This window comes from Ascaphus truei, chromosome 4 (genome assembly GCF_040206685.1).
Source record: "Ascaphus truei isolate aAscTru1 chromosome 4, aAscTru1.hap1, whole genome shotgun sequence".
Classification (NCBI taxonomy): domain Eukaryota; kingdom Metazoa; phylum Chordata; class Amphibia; order Anura; family Ascaphidae; genus Ascaphus; species Ascaphus truei.
In genome coordinates, this window is record NC_134486.1 from 288,922,675 (window position 1) to 288,945,297 (window position 22,623).

The 22,623-nt window shown below is 45.8% G+C and overlaps 1 protein-coding gene across 1 annotated transcript in view; it reads left to right on the forward strand.

The window, feature by feature from the left end:
* The first annotated feature begins 13,388 nt into the window (after positions 1 to 13,388).
* Positions 13,389 to 22,623, forward strand: part of CDC40 (cell division cycle 40) — a 57,544-nt gene continuing 48,309 nt past the window's right edge. Inside the window, exon 1 of the mRNA XM_075597608.1 lies at positions 13,389 to 13,655. Coding sequence (XP_075453723.1) covers positions 13,467 to 13,655 — 189 coding nt within the window. The 5' untranslated portion in view covers positions 13,389 to 13,466. The remainder of the gene's footprint in view (positions 13,656 to 22,623) is intronic.

Sequence of the window (22,623 nt, forward strand, 5' to 3'; positions counted from 1 at the left end):
CTCTTCCTGGTCCTGACTAACGTGGGCTCCTTCAGTGCACGAAATGTATCAAAATCTCCTCAGCAGGGAGATTCTAAGCCCTATTGGCTCCATGGCATCACGTGGGGTCCCCTAAGGCTCATGGGACTCGTAGTCCCGTCAAAGAGCCTTCCCTGGTAGGCTAGGGTTTCGTGGGCTGCCACTGCGCATGCGCAACTCGTCGGGGCCGCCGGAGCCTACTGCGCATGTGCGGACTTATTCAAGATGGCGGCGCCCTGCACGGGAGCCGCCGGTAACCTGCGGAGCGCCGAAGCGAACCCTGCATGATCCCCACCCTCCAGAAGTGCCGGCGGGTCTATCGAGTGACCCCCGGCAGCGGAGGTAACGAGGGGGGGGGGGGGGTCGCGGGACAGAAGGGACCTGGCTACTCCTGGATAGAGCATCTGCTTTCCCATTCTTGGGACCAGGGCGGTACGAAATCAGGTACTTAAATCGCAACGTGAATAGAGCCGTTTGAGTTTGTCAGGCTGACAGTCTTTTTTTTTTCTATTGGATAAATTCTAAATTCTGACGATACATAAGGACGGTAACTGGGGGAGTGGCCCCTTCTAGTTTGTGTCTCCACTCAAAGACATCATCCTTAATGGCCAAGAGTTCTTTGTTCCTGATGTCATTGTTCTATTCCGCTGGTGACCTTTAGTAACAGTAAAACGCACAAGGGTGAAGGACCATCTTTGGTCCAATTTTTTGGTTAAAGATAGCTCCCATGCCGTAGTCGGAAGCATCAACTTCCACTATGAATGGAAGTTTACGATTCAGATGAACGAGGACAGGAGCAGAAGTAAAGAGAGACTTCAGTTTCTCGAAAGCTGAACTAACTTCCGGCGACCACTCAAGCGGAACATCTTTTCGGGTGAGTTGAGTAATGGGAGCAATTAGACCAAATACATTTTTAATGAAGCATCTATAGAATATGACGAAGCCCAGAAACTTCTGAACATCTTTTTTCATTTTTTGGAATAGGTCATTTCCCCACAATCTGAATTTTACTAGGATCCATCCTTAAACCATCTGGGGAGATAACATACCCAATGAATTGCATGCAGGTCTTTTCAAATTCGCATTTCTCAAGCTTGATGTATAGTTGATGCCAACAAAGATGTTCCAGGACCATTCAGACATGTTTTGAGGGGCCTTAAGATTATCGGAGAAAATCAGGATGTCATCCAGATACGCAACAACAAACTGGTCGAGGAGATCTCAAAGAGCATCATTGATTAAATGCTGAAAGGTGGCTGGAGCATTGCAGACACCAATTGGATTGACCAAATATTCATAGTGTCCATAGCGGTTTCAGAAGGCCTTCTTCCACTCATCTCCTCGTACAAACTTGATTGTAAGCTCCCGGGAGATCAAGCTTTGTAAAGTTCTTGGCAGACCATAATCTCTCCAGGAGCTCTGGAGTCAACAATAGTGAGTACCAATTTTTTTCCTGAAAGTCAATGCAAGGTTGTAAGGAGCTGTCCTTTTCCCCCACAAAGTATATGATATACAGTGCTTGAGAAATCACCCAAAAATCTATTCGTCGAACCAAAAATTTTACTTGCCACCTAGCCCCGCCCCCAGCCCTGCATTTAAAAAAAAGAAATTGAATAATTTCCTAGTAAGAACTAATAACATTCTTTTTTTACATAAGTTTATTTATTGTATTACATTGATACTTTACTACAATTAGGTGTGTGTGTGTGTGTGTGTGTGTCAGATGACCTCACTAATCTAGAAATAAAAGACAGATATGAATGACAAATAGTCCTGAACCACTTAACCAGTGTCTGGATGCCCCCGCTTCACAATTTTCCCGCCTGGGATCTTACCTGGAAGTGATTCAAACTGACCAGAAAATGACGTAAATGGATTTAGAGTATATAGAGGTACAATGCCATCTATTTAGTACAATTAACACTAAAAATATAAATAATAAAATAGGGTCAATAATCAATAGACACAAAAATATATATAAAGATATATATAAACCTTCAAAAAATGATAAAATTATTTAAAATCCCCACAAAGTGTGTATTAGACACAAATGTAATTGCCAATAGGCAATATAGTAAAAACTAATGAAAAAGTCTAAAATTCCAGTTAATATAATAACCAGATATCCAATTCTTCATTAAGGCCCAAGGAGGCAAGAATCCTCATTTGGTATATCCAAAACGTCTCCTCCTTAGAGAGGGCCTTAATCCTATCTCCCCCTCTTCTATTTAGATGTACAACTTGCACCACTTTGTACCTCATCAAACTCAAGTCACTACCATGATGACTTTTAAAGTAACGAGGTACACTATGTTTGTCCATGACATTTCTTATATTTCTCGCATGTTCAAGGATTCTTGTTTTTAAACAGCTTTTTGTGCTACCAATTATTGGAGCCCACAGGGGCACTCCAACATATACCTTGTGATATCCAGGATGCTTTGGAGGCTTATTGCGGAGCTCTTGTGAGTTCGTCAAGGGGTCGTTTCCTGTCATTCAGCAGTCAATCATCTCCTGCTTCTAAGGAGTAAGATCTCTATTGTGGACAACACATTTGGACTGCTGTGGACATAATGGATTGGCGGTGATATTGATTTTCACAAATGCCTAAATTGTAATGACTCTTGTGAGTGCGATTCCTCCCTCCCTCCCTTCCCTCCTTTCCCTCCTTCCCAATACATGTTATCTTTATACGCTATGGGGCGTGCACTCTCTCTTCTTTTTTTCGTATATATATATACAGTGTTCGACAAATCACCCAAAAATCTACTCGCCCAACCAAAAAATCTACTCGCCACCTAGTACTGCCCCCAACCCCGCCCCTAGTCCCGTCCCAACCCCGCCCCCAGTCCCGCCCCCAACCCCGCTTTAAAATAAAATATATAAATAAAATACATTTAATAAATTCCTAGTCAGAACAACATTCGTTTTTGACGAATGTATTTATTACATTATACTACAATTAGTCCTTGTTACGTGTGTGTGTGTGTGTGTGTGTGTGTGTGTGTGTGTGTGTGTGTGTGTGTGTGTGTGTGTGTGTGTGTGTGTGTGTGTGTGTGTGTGTGTAAATGTCGGATCTAGAAATAAAGCCACAGGTGAATGACTAGTTTTCTGAACCCCTTAACCAGTGTCTGGACGTCCCCGCTTCACAATATCTAAAGCAGCAATCCCGCCTGGGATCTTACCTGATCCGCAGTCTCTCAATGTCCAGGTACCTCATTCCCGCAATGTTATAAATTGGAGGGGAGGTGTTCCCTACCTGTCTTCTGGGTTAGGGGGGGTTCCGATGTCTTCCGTGTGAAGCTTGAGACAGATCTGGAAGAAAGCAGTATAAGTTATTTTGGTGTAGTATAGGACAGTTAAGATATATAGGGTAAATAAGATATCCAGATACAGAGAGAGGGAGGGGGAGAGGGAGGGAGAGGGAGGGGGAGAGGGAGGGAGAGGGAGGGGGAGAGGGAGGGGGAGAGGGAGGGGGAGAGGGAGGGAGAGGGAGGGGGAGAGGGAGGGAGAGGGAGGGAGGGAGGGAGAGGGAGGGAGAGGGAGAGAGGGAGAGAGAGGGAGAGAGAGGGAGAGAGAGGGAGAAAGGGAGGGAGAGAGGGAAGAAACAGAGAGGAGAGAGAGAGAGAGAAGAAACAGAGAGGAGAGAGAGAGAGAGAGAAGAAACAGAGAGGAGAGAGAGAGAGAGAGAAGAAACAGAGAGAGGAGAGAGAGAAGAAACAGAGAGAGGAGAGAGAAAAAAGAGACAGAGGAGGGAGAGAGAAAGAGACAGAGGAGGAAGGGGAGACGGGGGAGACCAGAGATAGGGGAGACCAGAGAGAGGGGAGGACAGAGAGGGGGGAGATCAGAGAGAGGGGAGACCAGAGAGAGGGGAGACCAGAGAGAGGGGAGACCAGAGAGAGGGGAGACGGGGGAGACCAGAGAGAGGGGGGAGACCAGAGAGAGGGGGGAGGGGGGAGACCAGAGAGGGGAGAGGGGGGAGACCAGTGAGAGGGGAGACGGGGGGAGACCAGAGAGAGGGGGGCAGGGGTGACTGACTGACCGGGACAGGGGTGACTGACTGACCGGGGCAGGGGTGACTGACTGGGGGGGGGTACCTCTGGTGTCACACACATACTCCCATACACACATACACATTCTCCCATATATATACACACACACACTCCCACATATATACACACACACTCCCACATATATATACACACACTCCCACATATATATATACACACACTCCCACATATATAGACACACTCCCACATATATACACACACTCCCACATATATACACACACTCCCACATATATACACACACTCCCACAGATATACACACACACACATGAATACACACTCCCACATATATACACACACACACATGAATACACACACACACACACACACACACACACACACAACAGGGGGAAGAGGAAAGGCAGCAGGACCGAGCACCACCACGGCCCCGCTCGACACCCCCCTCTCTCCCCCGTGACCATCTCCAGCCCGGAGATGCCGGGACAGGGTGAGAAGGGGGGACACCCCCACTACAATCTCCTGCCCCGCGCGGGAAGCCGGGACAGGGCGAGAAGGGGGGACACCCCCACTGCAATCTGCAGCCCCGCGCGGGACACCGTGACACGCCGAGAAGGGGGGGGACACCCCCACTGCAATCTGCAGCCCCGCGCGGGACGCCATGACAGGCCGAGAAGGGGGGGACACCCCCACTGCAATCTCCTAGCCAAGTTAAGTGGGGACAGGGAGAGAAGGGGGAAGGGGGAACACCTGCCTCGCGCGGGGAGTAAGGGGGCTTGCAGGGAAGGAGAGTAAGGGGGCTTGCAGGGAAGGAGTAAGGGGGCTTGCAGGGAAGGGGAGTAAGGGGGCTTGCAGGGAAGGAGAGTAAGGGGGCTTGCAGGGAAGGAGTAAGGGGGCTTGCAGGGAAGGGGAATAAGGGGGCTTGCAGGGAAGGAGAGTAAGGGGGCTTGCAGGGAAGGAGAGTAAGGGGGCTTGTAGGAAAGGAGAGTAAGGGGGCTTGCAGGGAAGGAGTAAGGGGGCTTGCAGGGAAGCAGCAGCGGGGCCGCAAGACGGAGGATTGGAGAGTACTTACTTAGTCTCCAAGAGCTCCAGCCGGAAAGAATGGCTGCTCGTTAGGGGAGGGCTCATATAGAGCCTGTCCGCGCGCCCACAAAGCTTGGGAGCGCGTGCCAATCAGCTGTCAGGTAGGGAGTTTTTTTTTTTTCAGCGCGAGCAGGGGAAATTTAAAAATAAAACACGTGTGCTGCTTGGGCCAATGTTTACTCGCCTGGGGGTTAAATCCACCCGCCGCGGGCGTGTAAATGTATACAATTGTCGAACACTGTATATATATATATATATATATATATATATATATATATATATATATATATATATACACACACACACACACAGGGGTGTGACAAAGAAAGTACACCCTCTTTGAATTAATTCTATGGTTTTACATATCAGGGCATAATAAAAATCATCTGTTCCTTAGTAGGTCTAAAAATTAGGTAAATACATCCTCAGTTGAACAACAACACGACATATTACAGTGTGTCATGATTTATTTAACAAAAATAAAGCCAAAATGGAGAAGCCATGTGTGAAAAACTAAGTACACCCTTACTGTTTCCATAGGAATTAAGATACTAAGTAGAAGACAGGTGCTGCTAATCAAATGCCCTTGATTAATTGATCATCAGCAAGTGTGACCACCTCTATAAAAGCCGAAGTTTTAGCAGTTTGCTGGTCTGGAGCATTCAGGTGTGTGTTATCACAATGCCAAGGAGGAAAGACATCAGCAATGATCTTAGAGAAGCAATTGTTGCTGCCCATCAATCTGGGAAGGGTTTTAAGGCCATTTACAAACAATTTAAAGTCCATTATTCTACTGTGAGAAAGATTATTCAAAAGTTGAAAACATTCAAGACAGTTGCCAATCTTCCCAGGAGTGGACGTCCCAGCAAATTCCCCCCAAGGTCAGACCGTGCAATGCTCAGAGAAATTGCAAAAAACCCAAGAGTTACATCTCAGACTCTACAGGCCTCAGTTAGCATGTTAAATGTTAAAGTTCATGACAATACAATTAGAAAAAGACTGAACAAGTATGGTTTGTTTGGAAGGGTTGCCAGAAGAAAGCCTCTTCTCTCTAAAAAGAACATGGCAGCACGGCTTAGGTTTGCAAAGTTGCATATGAACAAACCACAAGACTTCTGGACCAATGTCCTTTGGACAGAAGAGACCAAAGTGGAGATGTTTGGCCATAATGCACAGTGGCACGTTTGGTGAAAACCAAACACAGTATATCAGCACAAACACCTCATACCAACTGTCAAGCACGGTGGTGGAGGGGTGATGATTTGCGCTTGTTTTTGCTGCCACAGGACCTGGGAACCTTGCAGTCATTGAGTCGACCATGAACTCCTCTGTATACCAAAGTATTCTAGAGACAAATGTGAGGCCATCTGTCCGACAGCTAAAGTTTGGCCGAAATTGGATCATGCAACAGGACAATGATCCCAAGCACACCCGCAAATCTACAACAGAATGGCTGAAAAAGAAAAGAATCAAGGTGTTGCAATGGCCCAGTCAAAGTCCAGACCTCAACCCGATTGAAATGCTGTGGCTGGACCTTAAGAGAGCTGTGCATAAACAAATGCCCACAAACCTCAATAAACTGAAGCAACGTTGTAAAGAAGAGTGGGCCAAAATTCCTCCACAACGATGTGAGAGATTGATAAAGTCATACAGAAAATGATTACTTCAAGATATTTGCTGCTAAAAGGTGGTTCTACAAGCTATTGAATCATAAGGTATACTTACTTTTTCACACATGGCTTCTCCATTTTGGCTTTATTTTTGTTAAATAAATCATGACACGGTGTAATATGTCATGTGTTGTTGTTCATCTGAGGTTGTATTTACCTCATTTTAAGACCTGCCAAGGAACAGATGATTGTTATTATGTCCTGATAGGTAAAACCATAGAATTCAAAGAGGATGTACTTTCTTTTTCACACCACTGTATATATATATAGCCCCGGTATCCCTCAGGGGATTGTCACATGCTGCGGCTTAGTCAATAGTGCGGCTGCATTTGCAATTAAGGCCTTTTCAGTGCAAGGGAGCCTGCGCTGGCAGTTTTGAATAGGGACAGTTAATAGAGGCTGCAGTTACATGTTGCTAGGCAACCAGTGAAGCTGTGAGAGATGACAGTTAAGACGGTTTTTGAAGAGTGTAAGTTGGAGCTGGGAGATGGGTGAGTTAGGGAGTGTGTGCAGGGAGCAGTAGCCCCTGGCACTAGGCCTAGTTAACCCCAGAGGCCCCAGATAACTGTTAAAATTGCCCCAGTTTGTTGTTGCTTCAGGGACAGGCCCTACGTGAGGAGTTCTGCCCCTTTAGCTGTTTGGGTTGAGTTAAGTTAAGGAGCCATTCAGTGGCGCGCAGCCTGATTACTGGGTCTGAGCTCAGACCCCCCAGAGTTATATATAGACTATCTTCTTGGAGGCCACGCCAAGCAGTGACTGCGGCCTGCAGGCTGCAGGAAGATCGCCGTCAAGGTACAGATGGTGCGGAGCTGCGGTGATATTATCCACGCTGGAATTCACCCCACGCGTAGGAGGACGTCTCGTCGGATCAGGCGGATCCACTTCAGTGTATAGCGGCACCCGCGGGCCGGAGCCTGGGCAGGTATCTATAAGTAGTGCACCAACACGTCCAGGGATAGCGCTATCTCCAACACACGTGCGTGGGTTTGGACATAAGGTACTTTGGGGAATACCTATGTTGATGGGTACACCCAGGGCACGTCTATGTGTGTGTATACGCATTATTCTGTGTGGTACAGATACCGAAGTTTTTATTAGTAGTTACAATAGTAAACAGTTATTAGCATACACTGTGTGCGTGTTTTATTATTGTGGTTCCTGTAAGAGGACCATCCCACTCAGGTGGGAACCCCTTACAGGTGGAGGCGCTGTGTTCGACGACGGATCAGGTAACCCCAGGCTCCAGTGGCGGAGGTTCAGGCCTTCTGTGAGCCTATCAGGTGACGCACCACACCCGGTAACACGAGTGTAGATTTCCCCACATGGTCCCTATCTGCGATTGGGGGGGGGGGGGGGGGTGAAGGTGTTACATATATATCAAATGAAATAAGTTAAAATGATTGCATGCTAAAAAGTGGGGGGGGAAAATAATTAAAATCTGACAAAATTAGGTCAACAAGATCTGAAATCAATCAACTAACCACAACAGGGCAATAAACCAGGAGAACGAAGAAAAAGGAAATTTGGTTAGTACAGGGCCGGATTAAGGCTTTTGGGGCCCCCAAATTAAAAATGCTAAATATATCTAGTTTCCATTGGAGCTCCAGGAACTTTGCCTGGCAGCTTCCTGTAAGAAGTGCAGCCTTAACTAGGAGATTGCCTGGAACCAAGATGGCTGAAACAGCCAAGTGAGGGCAAGCTCCAGAAAAAACCTGGACCGGAGTAAAAAAAAAAAACCTGACGTGGATCGAGCAGAATAATGTAATCCACTTCCTGTCACCCCCCCTCCTCCCATGACCGCCCCCTCCTCCCGTCACCCTCTCATCCTCCCATCCCTCCTCTTCTTATCATCACGCTCCTCCTCTTTCACCCCCCTCCGCCTCATTTGTCCCACCTTCCTCCTCTGTTACCCCCCCTCCTCCTCTGTCACCCCTCCTCCTCCTATGTCACCCCTTCTCCTCTTCTGTCACCCCTTCCTCCTTCTCCATTACCCCCTCCTCCTTCACCCCCCTCCTCCTCCCACACTCTCCCCTCCTCCATCACACTCCCCTCCTCCTCCATCACCCCCTGCTCCTGTCACTCCTTCTTCTTCTCTGTCACCCCCTACTCCTCTCATCCCCCCATCTCATCCTCTCACCCTCTGCCTCATTCTCTCTCACCTCCCCTTTCACTCCCACCTCCCATCCCCTCCTCCTCTCATTCTTCTCATTCCCTCATCCGCTCACCCCTATACCTCCTCCACTCATGCCCCCCTCCTCCTCTCAACCCCCCTCAAACCTCCCACTCCTCCTCACCTACCTTCTTCCTCCTCACCCCTCCTTTCTCACCACCTCCTCCACACCCTCTCCTCCCTCCGCCCTCACCCCATCCCTCTTCTCACCCCCTTGCTCCTCTCTCACCCCCTTCCCCTCAATCATCCTCCTCATCTCTCACCCATCTCCTCCTCTCTCACCCACATCCTCCTCCCCTCCTCAACCGCCTCCTCCCATCCTCTCGACTCCTCCTCCCCATCCTCTCAATCCCCTCCTTCCCCCATTATCTCATCCTCCTCTCCTCTCACCCCCTCCTCCTAATCTCACCCCCTCCATCTCTCACCCACCCTCCTCTCATCCCCTCTCCTCCTCCTCCTCCTCTCATCCCTCCTTTCACCCCACTTCCTTTCACCTCCTTCTCATCCCCTTCTCCCTCTCCTCCCCCACTTCCACATTCTCCCCCATTCCCTCACCCCTTCCCTCCCCCTCATCCATATTTGCCTCGCCCACCTTCACCCCCTCCCCTTCTCCACTCACCCCTCCTCCTCCTCTCACCCCCCTCATCTCCCCATTCTTTCAGCACCTCATCTTCTCTCATCCATCTCCTCATCCTCTCACCCCCCTCCTCTTCTTACGTCCCCTCCTCTTTGTCTCACCACCCTCCTCCACCTCACTCGCTCTTCTTCTCCTCTCACCCCTCCTCCTCTTACATCCTCTACACCCTTCCTCCTCATCCTTTCACCCCTTTCCTCATCCTGTCACCCCTTCCTCATCCTCTCACCTCTTCATCCTTCCTTACCACCCTCCTCCTACTCTCACCCCCCTCCTCCTCCTCTGTCCCCTCACTTTTTCCCTCTCTCCCTCAACTCCACCTCTATCTCCCCCTCTCAACCACCTCTCCTCCTTACTCCCTCTCTCCCTTCTATCTTGCTCTCCCCTACCCCCTCCTCCCCCCCCCGGCCCACTGCGGGAGGAGAGTAGTTGTCCAGGCTCTCCCCCTGTCGGCGTGCACCATAGGGCACCGTGTTGGGGACCCTTGAAATCGATACATTGACAGGTGTGTATATTTTTATTTATATAGTGCCAAAAATGCTTTACACAAAAAGAATTCACAGATTTCTAATACAGTAAATGCAGCAAACAAAAGCAGACAATGGGAGTTTAACAGATAAAAGCTTATTCTATGAGTGGCATATTAGGACACGTACAGAGACAGCAGATGAAGGAGTGCAGTGGATGATAGTGACGAACCACAATGGTTGTTAAGTGCATCTATGGGTGTGGGGCACCAGCGATGAATCCAAGCTATTGAAAAGCCTCACTCTGCATGTTTTCAGATTTGACTTGGAGATGGCAAGAGAAGGTGCATGGCATATACTGTCAGGGAAAAAGAATTAGGTGAGTGGTAGGGGTGGAAAGGAGAAAGCATTATATTTTTTAGACAGATAATTACACCTTTAAACCTCAGACCTATTTGTTCCCTCTTTTTAAGTGTACCTAAATACAAGTACAATAAGAGCTGATACCTGGCCCCTGATCTCTGGAGACACATGGGCTGCTGTGATACTGGAGCTATTTTGTGTCAGAGCGTCTTCGAGTGACATTGGAGCTTCTTATTGGCTATTGTGTCCACACCGGTGTCCAAAATTGGTTATATCTCAGGAGATGCCAAGGGTTGGAGAACCAATGATCACCAGTTTAGGTAGAAAAAAACTAAAAAAGATGAATGCCATGCAGATTGCTGCTTTAAACTCAGTGACACCAATGTATCAATCCTCAGGGAATTAAAGCATTTGACTTACAAAACTGTTTTCATGGAATTTCCTAACCCTAATATTTACCTCTGCATGCTATTGTGTATGTTATACAGATATTTTGCTTTTACACATTATACATTGCATATTACTGTATAATAAAAGTACACAATGCATTGGATAGTTTCCGTCCTTACCTTTAGGCCACATCCATGGTCGGCGAGAGCGCGCAGAGGAGTGCACAATGCCTTAAGGCAATGATCGCAGCTAGCGCGCAACAGTGTGAGTGGGCGGTTTGCCCTCAGCTGTGACGTCACGGCCACGCCCCACGACACGCCTCCCTTCTACCTTGGCCACAAATCGCTGGTGCAAAAAAGTGGGTGACGTCATGCGCACAGACACGAGTGCACATCCCCATGGACCCAACCTTAGGCTACGCTTATAGTGCCAGCGACGGCGGGCTACGGTTGCTGGAAAAATCAAATTGAGATGACTTTCAGCGATTGCGACCAAGCCGTCGCTCCGTCGCGTTGCGCTTACTATAATATAAGCGCACGCGATGGCGGCAATGCATTTATTTTGACGCGATGTCGCGTCGCTGTCATCAGCACTATAAGTGCAGCCTAAGGCCTCGGCCCCAGTGCTCGCTGGCATGAACAAGAGACGGCCCTCTATGGGGCAGCCCCAGTCAGTTCGTGTGCGCTAGCACAAAGCGTGATGGCACGACCGCATATAGGCAAGACAAGAAATGTGTCATTTCATGCGGCGACAGCGTCACATGTTTGACTGTGATCCAATGATAGTGAAGATAGTTTAAACCAATGAGAGGGAAGTTCTTTTCAACCAATGAGAGCGAAGTTACTCTTCTGGTGATACAGTACAGTAACTGATACAAAGTAACTACCTTGCATGACAAAAGGTTATGGAGATCAGTATGACTTTCTGCATGCCCAAGGCCTCATGCTTCCAAGACAGAAGGGAAAAGAACCAAAGATAACATCAAAGTCTGGCCATATTTAGATCCAGCAAAAATAGGCAGATAAAAGTAAAACACATGAGTACTCTGGTAAGAGCATGCCAACCTGCATAAAACACATTTTGACATGCTTAATAGATGACACACGGTATTACACTAAATATATTTGTCTATGGCTTCTAAATATCTATAAAACTCAATGGAATAAAAATTAGCCAAGTTTTTATGGAATGTAAATGTGTTCAAAGTATTTCACATTTCAGGCACTTATAACGACTATTAACATGACCTTGTCTAAAAGTATCAAAAATTACAAATGTAGCTAAAAATCAGATTCTCACTGTATTCTTTGCTATACACAAGATATAATCAAGATATAATTTCCTAGGGAATAAATAAAAAATGTAGTAACACAGGTACCATGCCACATTGTCCAGAATGGAATAAATGATGGTATAGGCTTAAACTACTTTGTTTTCAGAATAGTGCAATAAACAGGGAGGGGGGGGGGGGGGGGTGGGGGGAAGAGACAAAGAGAGAGAGAAAAAGAAAAAGAAAGGGTGTGAAGGTTCAAGGATAAATGAATATACTACTCAGAGGTGCCACTTCAGAATTGCAATATTGTGAATATAAACCACATCACATTTTCGTGTACTGAGGATGTGATGTCATGCCTCCCCCCCCCCCGACAGTGAGGTACTCTGTGTGTGTAGATTGTGTGTTATAAATACGTTTATAATAAATAAATACGTTGGTCTTCTCCCGTCGGCCGGCTCCACGCTCACTGCCGTGCGCACAGGCGGTCCTATTATAGGAAGGCTGGCTAACCACAGCCAACTATAAATGCCGCACGCTCCCTCTATAGAACAGCCCTAAGATCTCCAGGTAGGGATTTTCCTTTGTATTGTCTGACTTTGTTGCATTTATTGTATTAGATTTTCCTGTACTGTATTGTGTTTGTAAAGGGCTGAGTACACTGTGGTGCTATATAAATAAAGATATACATTTTATAGAAATAAGCAAGGAGTTGGGTATTACATTGCTATATACTGCAGTGTATGTGTCTTCATTTCTGCATTGCTATTGTAAATTATTCAGACACACAGAGCTCAGTAATACATACATATCCTTAGCTCAGCAACTTAATGACTCTGGGATTAAAGGTGCAACTCACTTAGGTAACAAAATAAAACAATATGTTGTAAACAAGATAAAATATAATTGATTTATTTAAAGAAATGCAGTTATGCGTAAAGCAAACATTATGAAAGGATCAAAGTGGGTGGGGTTTGGGGCTTCTTGAGCAACCAAATTGAAGTCTGACACCCTGCCGGTAGAGATCAGTGCGAGAGGCAGGAAATCAGAGACGACATATCTGCTTTGGGCTGACATAAAGTGGGGGGTCCTGGACATCTGCGTATAAAACGTGTTATTGAGCTACTGGTGGCCTTGATTTTTTTAAACAAGCAGCCATGTAAATGCAGGTAACCACTTTCCCACTTAGAGGGGGGGGGGGCAGAGGAGGGGATAATCCATGTGCAGACCGGAGCCGCCAGGGAACCGGCACATCTCCTGCTAATCAGACTGCGCGAGACACACCTTAACGAGGCCCCGCCTCTCAGTCTGCGCGCGCACGCCGCTGCCCGTGTGCTTCCTGCGCGGCTCTGTGACGCATTTCCGGTTCCATCATGGCGGCGGTCTCGTCCCTGGTGTCTTATAGTAGCGGTTCCGAGTCGGATTCTGAGGCGGAGGACCGGGCCGTGGCGGTGGCGGAGGACCGGGCAGTGGCGGCGGAGTGCAATGCCCATCTCAAACCCCTGCCCGCGGGGGACGGAGCAATGCGGGCTCTGGACTCGGCACCAGAAGTCGCAGTAAAGGTGAGTTCTTAGAGATGTTTGTGTGTATATACCACCAAGCAGGAGAGAGCATAATACGTGTGTGACCGAGCAACCGTGTATATACGTATAGATACAATCCCTGACTGAACAACGAGGTATGTATACAGTAGGGACACCATAGTATCTACACACATTAATAGTAATGCAACACCCTCTTACATTTCCACACCTACCCACACACTGATATACACTCCCACACCTTTTGTAAGACGCTACAGTGGGCGCTTTATACATTTATATTTACATACACTCTTCCATCACTAACATTCAGGGACCATTTAACACCTTAAGGCCGAGTCCATGGTGCCTCAGCCCGTGCGGAGGCGCGCTGAGGCTGAGGGGAAGCCAGTGCTTTCCCTGGCCTTGGTTAGCGCGCCGTCGGGGGGGCGGGCCAGTGACCTCACGGAGCTGGTTCGCCCTCATTGGGCGAACCGCTCACGTGACCGGCCCTGTGCTCCCATGAGCGCGAAAATTTACATTTTTCATAAGACTTACGCTTCCGCATGCTTGCGTAAGCGAGCCCCTACTAAAGCCGCTCTCATTGCGGCTGCAGGGGCTCACTGCCGAGCAGCAGCGCGCCTCAGCACGGGTCAGCGCATAAGCCTGTCATAAATCGCATACTGCACAGGGGGCAGGGATAAGCTTCAGTCACAGATAACATTCCAAGATGCACTGTTTTTAAGTAAAAACCCTTTCTTGCTTTATCCATTGTAACACCGCCAGAAGAAGAGATCAGTGTATGTCGAAAGCTCGCACAAATAAAAGCATTTCGTTAGCCACAGAACAGTGTCGTCTATCCGTTTTTGATTATTAAGCTCGGCTAGTATATATATATATATATATATATATATATATATATATATATATATATATATATTACACATATATATACACACACACACACACACACACACACACACACACGCATACCCCGGTTTAAGGACACTCACTTTAAGTACACTCGCGAGTAAGTTCATGTCGCCCAATAGGCAAACGGCAGCTCACGCATGCGCCTGTCAACATGTCCTGAACAGCAATACCGGCTCCCTACCTGTGCCAAAGCTGTGCACAAGCGGGGAGACTATAGAGCCTGTTACAAAAGCGTTATTTACATCAGTTATGCACGTATATGACGATTGCAGTACAGTACATGCATCGATAAGTGGGGAAAAGGGAGTGCTTCACTTTAAGTACATTTTTGCTTTACATACATGCTCCGGTCCCATTGCGTACGTTAATGTGAGGTGTATATATATATATATATATATATATATATATATATATATATATATATATATATATATATATATATATTTATATTTATATATATATATATATATATAGTTATATGTTACCGTTCCAAGGATTGGTAAACAAGAGACAGCACTCAATGTTGAAAATCAAAGTGTATTAGTGAAAGCAAAAATACATCCAGAAACCCAACGTTTCGGTCCTACAGAATGGGACCTTCCTCAGGGGGATATCAGGGGCTTACAACAATTTTGGCCAAAAATGTCAAACTAAAAGACCATTTACTTATTAGATATTTATCCATATATATTTAGGCACTGTACCGTGTATGAGTCTCACTAGATGTGCTAAAAACTGAGCTTTGTCTGTGTTTTATGTTATGTCTCTGGTTTTAATGCATATTGCCATGCTCAGTAGCACTCCTCTGACACTCATATGCTTATATATATGTTGTGGGTATTTTGGGGGTTTAATAGGAGCTTGTTAGGTGTCCAGTATGTTAAAGAACACGTAGCCTAGGTGATATTAAAGATCAAGTATTGGCGTACTTTGTTATAGCTGCCTGAAATGCCAATCTGTAGCTGTGAATATCTTTGTGTATTTACTATTTGTATTATCAATGAACATGAAGAAATAAAGAATTTACAAAAAGATGCACAAAGTTAATAGGCATGAAAACATTAACTTAGTGTTTTTTGTGGTGCAGTCTGCATTTAATACTAAGTGTTAAAAATAGGAAGACATACAGGAAAAATATATTGGAATAATCTCTTTTAGTGTCTATATCATCCATCTTCAGCCCTTGTCGATCCACTGCTGGATGAAGGCCTCCCCAATGATTTTCCAGGTACTGCGGTTGCAGCCTCTCTATGTTGCTCCAACACATTTTCTGATGTCATCCTCGTCTTAATTTTGGTCTTCGTCATTTTAATCTCTTGGACAAAGATGATACTCAACTGAATTCCAACGATGGTCATTTCTTCTTGCGATATGTCTGGCCCACTACCACTTACATTTCTTCACCCTTGTGATGTCACAAAGTTTTGTTTGCTTTCTAACCCATTTGTTTTACCCATGACACATCGCTCTATACTTCTTTGCATGCTCTAAAGCTTTTGAATTAACGTTGCATTTACGGTCCAAGTTTCACATTCATATGTGAGCATGGGCAGAATACACTGGTTGAACAGTTTCTTCTTGAGGCACAGTGGAAGGTTCCCTTGAAATATTGTCTTTCTTCATTCTCCTATTGATTTAATTCAAAAGGTTCCCATCCATTGTTATTTGCTGGCATGGTAGACATAGTGTCCCACTTCTAGTTGTATTTCATTTATTTCAATCTTCGAAGACTTTACACATTTGAACATCACCTTGGTCTTGATGATATTCATACGGAGGCACACATTCTTACTTCTGCTAGTGCTTCAATTTTGTTGCTGGAGGTTTTCTTGACTTGTAGCAAAAATAACAATGTCACCTGCAAATCGTAGGCGACTCAAATATTCACAGTTGATCTTGATTAGTTTCTTCCTAATCTAAGGGCTGTTCTATAGAGGACGCGCTTGCTGTGCGCGCGCTCGGTAGTTGTCTGTGGTTAGTCAGCCTTTCTATAATAGGATCGCGCGCGCATGGCAATGAGCGTGGAACTGGCAGATGGGGGAAGATGGGGAAAATAGAGATTTCGCGCGGCTACCGCCGCTGAAATGTGTGTGTGTGTGTGTGTGTGTATATACACAATGTTAATTAAAAAAATATTCTTACCAACATATTTATTTATTATAAACGTATTTTAACTCACACACTCACACACACTACCTCACTGTGTCGCTCACAGCATACACACAAAGTGTGCGGCACGTGCACAGGCGCACGCACGGACGCACACTATATTACGGGCCTAATGTCTTTAGCAATTCAAGTGTTGCAATGAAAAGCTTTGGTGACATGGTATCTCCCTTGCTGATCCTTATCTTGCTTATATCTTTATGTAATCTGATGATTGTGGTATTATCGTGAATGTTCATTTTAATATCAATGTACGCTTCAACATTTTGTTTTAGTGCATCTAGGACCACTAAGGTGTAGACAGGATTCAAATGCTCATTCACTATCTACGAATCCTAAATGGAGTGATAGATTGTATTCATTACTTCGGGGAATCGCTTCTTGTATGACTTTGATGTGGACCATTGTGTTATATCCACTGCAAAATCCCGCTTCTCTAGGCTCGGCAAAATCAAGGGTCTGTTAGTGAGTATCTTCATAAAAATCTTGTAAGTGATTGGAAGTAGACTGATCGATTGGTCTATTGTTCTTTGTCAACTTTTTCTCCTTTCTTGTGTGTGAGGATAACTATGGCATTACTTCATTGTTCTGGAAATTTCTTGTTCTTGAAGCATGTAAAGAGTTTTGCAAGGATTTTTTTTTTTTTTCTACTCCCCCAGCTTCTTTCAAGATTTTGGTTGTAATTCCATCTTCCCCGGGAGCCTTCCCATTCTTCATGGGATCAGACTTTACCTTTTAATATGCTTGTTCCTGGGCCACTACTGTCGTTTCCTCACTGTTTTGTCTCAGATATTTTCGTGTGTTTTTTTTTTTTTCCCCCTGCGCTTTTAACTAGTTCTACAATTTTCAAAAGTTCATAATTGTTGGTGTGCCCATGCATTTTGAGGACACTGATGTAATCTGCAGTAAACTAATTGCTGATCATTCATTGTGTCAATGATTAAGGGCTGTGCAGTCTTCAATCATGTGTTTCTTTAAGATATAGTCAATTTCATTACTGACCCCATTGGGTCCATTCTTTGTCCATTTCTTATTAGAATTCTTCTTGACTAATTCATGATATAGACGTTTTCACATTCTGTAGTTTCTACCAATCTGTCCCCACGTTTATTCTTGTTACCGTAACCATACTTACCAACTGATGCTTTGCATTGAAATCTCCCTTGAAATCTTGGTGACAATTTCCATTGTTGTTGTTAAATTTGTTGAAGTCTTCTACTTTATTGTCTGTGTGACTTGATGTTGGAGTATTCACTTGGATTATTTGAAACCTGTATCTTTTTGTCAACTGAATGACTGTTCTGGCTGCTATTTCTGATGAGCTTTTGTACTCCACTATGTTTCTTCATCTCTTGTTAATGATGACGCCTACTCCACTGATTCTTCCATTATCTATACCTTTTGTAATAGAATGTGTCTGCTTTTGTGGTCAATGAAGCCTTCATCTTTTATTCTAAATTCTTTATTATTTATTTATAAAATGTTTTAGCAGGAAGTAATACATTTGAGTTACTTCTCGTTTTAAAGTATGTCCTGGGCATAGGAGATAAAATGACAAATACATGGTTACATAAGTGAACAGGGTATACATTATATACAAACATAGCATGCATACTTAAAGATAATATATATTATTGGTGTATGTAACAGTTACAGACCAGATTAAAATGTGAGACAGTTTTAGTTTTGAAAGAACTTAAACTGGTGGTGGATGTAAGAGTCTCCGGTAGATTGTTCCAGTTTTGGGGTGCACGGTAAGAGAAGGAGTGGCCGGATACTTTGTTGAGCCTTGCGACCATGAACAGTCTTTTAGAGTCAGATCTCAGATTATAAGTGCTGCATGTGGTGGGGGTGAGGCCAACAAAATCCCATTTTAATCTTTTGAAGTTTAGCTTCCGGTTATTCCAGTGCTGCTTCACTGGAGAGGGTCCGGCAGTTGTAGGTAGCAGGGCCGTTTAAAGACCTTTTTTAGGCTCTAGGCACTTTTATTTCTACAGGCCTGTGTGTCCAATATTTTTACTCATGTTTATGCTAATTTCATCGTTTGCTTGTTTCTTTTGATACTAGCGATATTTGGCATCGATACTTTTGTTTCGATATTTAAAGGTATCAATACTTCGAAGGCATTTTAAATTAAAATTTGCTGTTTTCTCTTTGTGGTGGTTTTTGTTTTTTTGTGTTTAGGTATTTTTTCAAGGGAAATATTGTAGGCCCTAAAAGGTTCGGAGGCACTGTGCCTAGTCGGCCTAATGTATGAAGCGGCCCTGGTAGGTAGCCAGGCTTCGGTTTGAATGACTGCTTTTCTTAAACCTCCGGTGATTCTTGGCACCCTCTGCCTGCATGCCTTCCTAAAAGCTGTCGACCATTGCTTTTTGGTGTGTTCCATATTTTGGGATTGAGGCCCTACTTGCCATGCCAGCCTCATTTGTTATAGTGGGCTATACTTGGTGCTTTACGAATGAGAGACAATACAGTATAGGGAATTATAGTACAATAAGTCCAACAAATAAATAAGATCAGACAATGGGAATGGAAATCCCTGCCCCGGAGAGTTGACAATCTAAGTGGTATGAAGGGAAGTTTACAGAGACAGCAGGTGAGGGAAGAAGTGCAGTAGATGGCAGTCATTTGTAGGTGTGACAGTAGCTATGATTCTAGGCTATCGGAGCTCTTCATTTTAAGAGGTGAGATTTAAGGTTTGCCATTAGAGGTGGGGAGGGAAGCGCCTGGCGTATACTGTGTTGGAAAGTTTCACAGGTAAGGGGCAGTGAGGGGAAAAGGTTTATGGCAAGAGAGCGTAGAGGTGAAATGGGTGGAAAGGAGAGTTGTGGGTAGAACGCAGGAGCCGAGCAGGGCATAACGAGAGATTAAAGATGAATATGTGGAGAGCTTTTGAAGGTAATGCATGTTGGCAAGTACCTTACCCACTTTAGCCGGGTATATTGTTCAAGCTTTCATAGTATGGTTAAACATCCAGCACAAGTACCACTGTACATCTTCCTGAACCCGGTGACACCTTCTCACCACTTTAAGGCAGTGAATATACACACACGCACGCCCCTGTAAATGTGTCTCACACTGTGCAACAGATGCACACAGCTGCCATTGGGGGGGAGGAGGAAAGAGTTCTGTTACAGCCGCCGTGTGTGTGTCTGTGTTTCTCTTCCTCCCCCATATACAAGAAGCTGCCTCTCTTGGTCCATATTATCATGCATATCTTTGTGGATAAAATTGTTGTTCAATCTTTTTATGTTTTTAATATCTCCTGTAACCTACTTTTGATCTTCCTCAGAAAACACAATATCTGCCAAATCTCTCTCAAATAGAAATTTGTGGCTTCCTGTTGGATGTCCATTTAAATCCCCTTTAAAAAAACAAAAGTACTGTCGGTTAATTCACCAGTCCAGTGCTGGAATTAGTGTGAACAGGTAAAGGATAAGGCAGTGCACTGCCAAAAGGAATAGGAGGCTCACGGCATGCAGCATCAAAAAGGTGTTTATTCCATCTTAAGTGGATCAAAGGTCTGTTGTGACCTAAGGGGGGACCTTTGATCCACTTAAGGCTAAGGCCCCGCTCCCAGAGTCAGCGCGCCCGCACTGCAGACAGGCGGTGCGCTGACATACACAGATCGCGATATGTGGTCTGTAGGGACCGGGAGGTGGGCGGGAGTGGGAGGTTTGACAGGGAGGGGGGGCGTGGCTTGAGCGGAGGGACCAGCTACTCTTCCCCCCCTCCCCCTCCCTCCACGGACTCGGGCTGGAGCTGCTGATGGTTAGCAACACACACACACACACTCATATACACGCACACACACGCGCGCACTCATATACAGGCACACACATACACAGACAGAGGCAGGCACTCACGCACTCAGACACATACACACACACAGACAGGCACGCATGCTGCTTTCACTCCACACTCCTCCCCGCTCCCCGAAGCCTCTCCTCCTCCCGAAGCCTCCCCTCCCCATTGGCTCACAGCCACACCACGTGACGCGTCAACGCTAGGGATCACCATTTTCTTGTGTCCCATAGCGGCTGACGCGCCACAGCGTGTAGTGCGCTGTGCCGCCAGGGGGGACCGGGACCGGCTCGGGAGGATTCCCCTGCTGGTGGGGAACTCGCGTGTGGCCGCCCGCGCCAACGAGCGCAGCGGGACCGAGGCCTAAGGCCTTGCCCCCGCTGCCTGCTACAGTGTCCGCTGTGGCGGACGCTGCGCTCACGAGAGCCCTCCCCGCAATGGCGCCGGGCCCGCTGCGAGGGGGGGGCCGCAGCGCTCACGCGAGAGCTACTCCTGCTCTCAATAGAATTGAGAGCAGGAACTCGCGTCGAGCGGCTAGGCACGCCCCCCGGCGGTTCAGCCAATGAGGGCGAACCTGCCGGGTGACGTCATGGCCGCGCCCCCGTCACTCCTCTGCCACGCCCCCCCCCGGTCTCTGCTCCTGCAGTGAGCTGCAGACTGGGGAATCGCCGGAACGCGCAGCCAAAAGCGCGGGCGCGCATTACAGCGCCGTGACCGGGGCCTTAGCCTAAGATGGAATAAACACCTTTTTGATGCTGCATGCCGTGAGCCTCCTTCTATTCCTTTTGGCAGTGCACTGCCTTATCCTTTACCTGTTCCTGCTACTACCTGGGAGATTGCACGCCTAAGAACACACCTGTGGTTGGACACTCCAGGAGAATATAAGTGAGTGATACTTATGGGTCGCTGTACCCTTCATTTCTCCTTTATTATGGGACTTTGGTCTGTACTATTCATATATGGTGCCGCTGGCATTAGGTACTAGTCCCCTAACCCTATTAGGGCTATGCTATGATACATGCTTATATGGAAGGAGTTTATACCAACTGCAGTTCTTTATTACAAAACAGGACTTGTTTTTTCTGATGCGCTGGCTTTCTATATACTGGAATGAGTGTGGTTCAGGACCCCCCCCACCCCCCTACCCAGCTCAAAGCCTATAAGAAAAATGTATGCTCCTTTTAATTTTTGTATCACACCTGCATATTCAGTATTTCTATTATGTTAACCATGTATAAATATACATGGCTATATCTGCTTCTTTTGCAAAAAAAATAAATATATATATTTTATAATTTTTCATGAAGAATGGACATAAGTCAACTCTATAATCATTAGTTAGCCCTTAAAGGCATCACTTCTGCCTTGCTTTTTGTTCTGTAGTGCTTTGCAGCCAGTGTCATTTATTGATGACCCGATACCTGAGACTGTGGTAAATGCCTTGCATAGCTCCTCCGTTGTTTACCAAAGATATTTTTTAAAGGAGGATACAATATTAAATTGTAGACTTATCAACATGTTCACTCAGTCTGCGGTCTCCTAGTCGGCAGTTAACATGTTTCAATTTTGAAGGGTCTGTCAACTCATTCCTTTGCAGTACTTATGGCAATCTGCCATGGAAGGGAATGTCTTCTGGCAGCATCTCTTGCAGTCCTTGATTTTTAGAATGTGTTTGTGTGTTGTGCTGCACACAGAACAGCTCAAATGCTCTTTCCTGCCTAGCCTAATCTAATTTCCCATTTGTTTTATACAAATACTGGGAGGTTGGCCGGGTTGAAACCCTACATTGTGCATCTTGACACGCCGATCGTGGTGAAAGGTATACATGAGGCTGTAGGCAGTAGCTCTGGGACATAATTGGGCCTTGCTGACCTCCCTAAATACAACAGGAAGCTGTGTTTGGTAGTATCAAATGAATTTTAAGACGTTGAGTGACGATGAGTTAAACTCATAAAAAGCAGGCTTCAGGGCATTTTTTGCAGAACAGGAGGCTTAGAACAGAGTGGTTGTTTGTCAGAGAATTTAGTTTTGTGTCATGTGCTGTGTGTTTTATTTTTACATGGTAATGCAAAGTCCTTTTTTAGTGTGTTCTCCCCCCCACCACCAC